This window comes from Trichosurus vulpecula, chromosome 2 (genome assembly GCF_011100635.1).
Source record: "Trichosurus vulpecula isolate mTriVul1 chromosome 2, mTriVul1.pri, whole genome shotgun sequence".
Taxonomy (NCBI): Eukaryota; Metazoa; Chordata; class Mammalia; order Diprotodontia; family Phalangeridae; genus Trichosurus; species Trichosurus vulpecula.
In genome coordinates, this window is record NC_050574.1 from 366,523,457 (window position 1) to 366,529,456 (window position 6,000).

Genomic DNA, 6,000 nt, shown 5'->3' on the forward strand with positions numbered 1-6,000 from the left:
ATAAGTTTAGGCCTGCCAGAGCTAATCTGGCATTCAAACAGAAGAAGAAATTGCCTGGTCTCAGCTGCCTGATGGCAGAGCAATCTTCCTTTCCCATCCTGGCATTGGCCAAGCTGAATGAGGTGCCAGCTCAGCAGCTAAGTGACCTGCTTGACTTTGCCCAGCAGCATGTTGACCCATCCAGCCCCAGTGCCACAAGCCCAGCTAGCCCCATCATCCAACAAAGATTCTGTGCTTTGTGAAGAGCGACCCCAGCCTAGCAGTGGAGCAACGTGGCTCTCACCAGTGTCAGTGCACCCCCTTCACAATGAACTTCATGAGGAATCCCCAGAGAAAGAAAGGATATCAAGATCCTGCTGTTCCTAGGTTGTGAGTTGCCTTGCCCACAGGAATTCCCTGCATGTCTGCCTTGCTGCCGCTGTATTTAAATTTGTTCTCACTCTTTCCCATGTGGATTCTGTGTGTGGGAGAATGCATCCCAGGATTTAGGGGAAACTGCTTTATAACTACTTTTCTTACTTTGATATTTGAGTAGATAGCTTTTCTAAAAGCTAATTGTGTCTATTGGCTGATTTTTGAAGGGAAGTGCCTTAGTGTGGGCTCATCAACTTCTCACAGTGGTAGAAGGTTAGCCACCCACAAGGGTACCCTACATCCTAAGGTCGCAGTTGCCCTACTAGAGAGACAACTTTGTGAGTTGGGGGAATTAGCTTGGAGTGGTTATCACACTGCCTTAGTGACAGGGATTAGATTTTGCTTTTAGAGGCGATGGGCAGGTAGGTGGATAGAGTGCCAACCCTGGAGTCAGGAGGACCTGAGTTCAAATCCCGCCTCCGACACTTACTAGCTGTGTGACCCTGGGCAAGTCAGTTAACCTCGTTTGCCTCCATTCCTCATCTGTAAAATGAGCTGGAGGAGGAAATCGCAAACCACTTCAGTATCTTTGCCATTGAAAACCTCAAATGGGGTCATGAAGAGTCGAACGTGACTAATTGACTACACAACAACATTACAACATTAGAGGCGACCACGGCAGTAATAAACATATTTCAGTCTAATAAAAGGATGATAAAAACTTTGACGATAAAGAATTGAATGTCACAGTTTTAGACTTTGGTAAGTTTAGTTTACATCACTTAGATGACTTCCAAGAATAAGAAATTTACCAATTCTCAAATATTTTTTATTTGTTGTGCTGTGTGTGTGTGTGTGTGTGTGTGTGTGTTTAAACCATCAACTCACTCTCTCAGGAGGTACACAATAAACAGAATCAGAGTTCTTTGTTATTCTTCTATAATACCATTTCCTAGAAAGTAAGATCTAGTGGTAAAAAAATGAAGATTATAGTCTCAGGACTCCTCGAGCTAAGTGTGTGACGCAGAACAATTCCCCTTACCTCTATGGACCTCTGTTTTTTCATCTCTAAAGTCAGAAGTTTAGACTAGGGTTACTTAAACAGATATGCAGCTATGTGTTTTAAAGATTGAAGTCATGGATGCTGTTGCTTCACATCATTTTTTTTCTGAATGACCAAGATCTCCTTTTTTTCTTCATGTTTCTTTCCTCAGCTCACTCCGAAAGAGCTGCTCTGCTGTTTGTGTCCAGTGTTTGCATCGGTTTAATCATCACGCTCTTTGCTGTGGTGATCAGAGTGTCATGCTCCAAAGACTTCCAGAAACTCAACCAGAGGAAGAAACTCTTAGTGCCAGAAATGGACAAGGCAGAGGAGGACAGCGAGGATGAGGAAGTGGAAGATTCTTCAGACTCAGACTTTCCAGATGACAGGACGGGATTTTTCCGGACTTCTTATCCAGTTTATAGTTCTACAGAAGCTGCCGAGATGGCAGAAAGGATAGAGCGCAGAGACCAGATCATTCAGGAGATATGGATGAACAGTGGTTTGGATACCTCTTCTCCGAGAAACATGGATCAGTATTATTGAAAGCCGAATATGGACCGAGAAGTATGTGGATGGGGGTGGAGGGAGGATCACCAGGCTGAGATTTCCAAATCCTCCTTAAGGTTTTTGTCGCTTGTACCTTCTGTGAAGGCAAATTTGCAACAACACCTAATATTAGTGAAAATGGGAAAAAAATATAATAAAAGGAATGATTTTAATTATTTGGTACCATGAAGCACCTTCCAGAATAAAGGATAAGGGGGAAAGTATTCCTTAATTGTGCTTACTTAAACACTGAAGCTCCTGAAACATCCTTACACCTTAAAAAAAAAACAATGAAGAAACCAGGACAGTAAATAGGAACTTAGATAAGGTGTTTGCCAGCATTAGATTTTATCCTTCTCTTTCATCTAATTCCATTTTAACTCATGTACTTCTTTTAACAGAACATCAAGTTACTGTCCTTTCCATAATCCTAGCAGGAATAATAAAAAGTAACTCAATTACAGAAGGTCAGAGTAAGCAATGACCAGAGATGAGTCATGGCATATTAAGCAAGATTAAAGAGCTCTGCATTGGGAGTCAGGAGACCTGGGTTTTAGTACTGGATTGATGTAGAAATAGGAGGACTACTTGTGTAGAAGAAGCTAATAGTAATCATATTAATTATTATTAATTGTGTGAGTTAATAATAGTTTAAGATAAGCTGTTTGAATAGCGATATTGGCATTTATATGGTGTTTAACATTTAGATAGTGTTTTAAGCTTTGCAAAGCACTTTACAAATATTATTTCATTTTATCAGAACAACCCTGGGAAGTCAATGCTCCTTTTTATAAAATGGTATCCCCATTTTAGATGAAGAAACTGAGGCAGATATAGGTTAAGTGACTTGCCCAGGTCACACAGTTAGGAATATCTGAGGCTAGGTGTAAACTTAGGTCTTCCTGACTCCAGATCCAGTGTGCTAACCACTGCACCACCTAGAAGAGACTATTCTTTTTTCATTGGATACCCATGGCCTCGTACAGTACTTTGGCACATAGTAGGTGCTTAACAAATGCTGGTTGAATGAATACACCCAAAGTTTGGGGTATACCAGGTAGCCTCTGAAGACCTTTCCATTTCTATGATACTGTGATGTTCCTTATTAACTAGCTCTGTGACTGCTCACATAACCTCAGTAGGTCTGTTTGATCAAGTACAAAACGGAATGGATTAGACAGGCAAGATTGCTAGTCTCCTCCAGTTCTAAAGTTCTTTCTGCTGTTCCCTAATTATAAAATCTACTGGAACAAGGAGCAGAAGATTCTTGTAGATGGTCACCCTAAATGAAATCCAGCCAAAGTGTGGAGGGGAAAATGAAAGGGGAATTCTTGCCCTAGAGGGCCTGAGGGAAGCTCTGTTTCTCCTACAGTTAGAAGGAAACATTTGGTATTTCCCATATATTGACCACAGCAGCTGGGGAGAGGGCAAATTCTCCTCCGTTGTGGAGATGAAAAGGCCTCACCAGCTCTTTGTTGTGTGGACTGAGGCAAAGCAGCCTCCCTGTGGGCTGGCTATTCTACTGCCAGTCTGATATTAGAGGATCATATGAACCTGGATTTATAACGAGAACTGCCTTTAGAAATCATATAGTCTACCTCCTCCTCCTCATTTGACAGATGAGGAAACTGAGGCCCAGCATGGGTAAGGGATTCACAAAAGTAGAGAAGAGTCAAGATTCAAACCAATATCTTCAGACACTCAATCCAGCACTTTCCCCACTGTGCCCTATTGCTTCCTCCACCAGTGTGGCCTGATGCTGCTGCATGAAATAATTAGACATTAATTTGGTAGAGACAGAAGTCTGGCAGGAACACGTTCGGTTTGCTCATTCACTGAGCTGTGGGTAAAAATTACTCTGCATCCACAGCTGTGTGTGTCTAAAAACTGCTTTCCAAACCCTCCTTCTGCTTTAAATTCGTAGAGAGCCCCAACTCTACATAGCAGACCCAGTTCCTCTCCACTTGGTTTTACCCTTGTTAAAGTAGATGAATGAATGAATAAATAAATAAACAAACAAAAATGCTTAGCCCGGTACCCGCCAGCTTCTTAATAAATGCTAGCTGACTGGAACTGTGCAAGCTTAGCTTCTGTGGGAAGAAAGGAGTTCCGAGAGAGGATGGGGTAGATGTGGGAGTTAGTACAAGCTAAACCCTGTGTGAAATCCCACAGATCCTGCTTTCAGTTAATGTTTCCATTTGAAAATCCTTTCACACGTTTTCAAGATATTACTTTGCTATATTCACAAAGAAGGCAGATGGGGGAAAGTGAAAAGGTAGCCCTAACACTTTTGTCTTTGGAGGCATTTGAGGTTAAGTGATTTGCCAAGGGTCATGCAGCTAGTAAATGCCTGAGGCCAGCTTTGAACTCAGGTCTTCCTGACTCCAAAGCTGCCGCTCTATCCACTGGGCCACCTGGCTGCCCTAGCCCTAATACTCTTTAGTCCTTCCTAAATCACAGTTTGCTCTCCACTGTAAGCAACATTGAACCCACCTATCACTGTCCCAATGCAGGTGACAGTATCTGTCTTCAACATCCATCATCTTGCCCTCTTAGCAATTCTTATTCCTCAGCAACATCTCATTGGGATGGTAGGATTCCTGGTGCTGGAAAGAAGATGGAGGCTGCTGGATTGTCCTCCAGCTACTGTGATTATCAAATGATGTTCATCTTATCCACTGAAGAAAACCCTGTTACTGGAACACTACCAGCCATGGAAGCCTTTCTGTAGCCCACATTTCCTTCCTAGCATCAGAATCTTCCAGGGCCCCTGCTAGGCAGCCCTGTGGAGGCACCTGGATAATGGGCCTGATGCTCCTTGAGGCCCAATTGTGAGAACTCAGTCAGCATTGCTTTAGGAATTACACTGCTTCACATTTTGTGATACTTGAATTTCATTTAGCACCAGAGAAAAAGGCTTGGTTTTGTTGGTCATGAAAGGGTTTTTAAACATCCTGTCATGGATGTGTTTAGGTGGGCAGAAAGCCCAGAAAGAAAACAACCAAGACATATTTGAATGAGATGGAGCTGGCACAATGCAAAAGTGGGGTGAGGGGTAGGGAGAGAAAACACCCAGAGGAGGGGATAGGGTAGCCACACAGCTGGGAGCTTCTTCATGAACCTTTAATGCAATTGATTGGTGTGGTCCTGTCACAACAGGAGCCCAACTGCTTCTGAGCTAAGAGTTGGTAAAGCTTCAAAGAAATAAACCAGCACTTGGTGGGGCCACATTGTACATTCTCTATATCCATATGTTTGTGAGAAACATGCTTTATTAGAAATGGTATGTTGTATGTTGGCCATTCTTGCTGTAAAACCCAGTGTTTTCCAAGTATGGTTAAGTGGGAATCCACCAGACTTATGCAGTGTGTTAGAATGTGATATTAGCTATCATTTTCTTTTGTATGAGTTATTTTTTAAAAATTAATTTGTTTTTAGTGTTCAACATTCACTCTTATAGGATTTTGAGTTTTAAATTTTTCCCCTTCCCCCTCCCCAAGACAGCATGCAATCTGATGTAGGTTATACATTGTAGGAGTTCTTAATATAGGGTTCATGGATAGTGGATGTGTGAACTTGAATTGGAAAAAAAAACCCACTGTATCTTTATGTTCACTAGCCTTTAACTGAAATTTAGTATTTCCTTTAATTATAAATGTAGACATCAATCCATAGTAATATTAGGTTTTACCAGACTTTCAAGAGTCCATGGCACAAAATGGGTCCAGAAGCCACAGTCTATTAGCTTTACCACTTGTACATGCTGCTTTCATGAAAGTGAAGTGCATATAGGAAAACAAACATATGCCATGGATACCCAAGAACCACATCATGTTTAAGGAACAACCCCAGAAATAACTACTGCATTGAGGCCACCACAGTATTAAGGAGCATCTTTCGAACCATTCATTTCTTGTACAAATACATAAAAGCATAAATAACTATAGTAAGAGTAAATAACTTCAGTAAGAATAAAGATGGTGTAGTGAAGTGAAAGCTGGCCTCAGCATCCCAAAGACCTAGGTCCAATTTCTACCTCATACAAATTGGGTATG

General features: G+C 41.7%; 1 protein-coding gene across 2 annotated transcripts in view; it reads left to right on the forward strand.

The window, feature by feature from the left end:
• The window catches only part of EVA1C (eva-1 homolog C), a 98,132-nt gene extending 96,011 nt beyond the window's left edge, over positions 1–2,121 (forward strand). For both annotated transcript variants that reach the window (XM_036745617.1, XM_036745616.1), the window contains one exon: positions 1,569–2,121. In XM_036745617.1, the coding sequence (XP_036601512.1) occupies positions 1,569–1,942 (374 nt within the window). In that variant the 3' untranslated portion in view covers positions 1,943–2,121. The remainder of the gene's footprint in view (positions 1–1,568) is intronic.
• Positions 2,122–6,000: the final 3,879 nt, after the last annotated feature.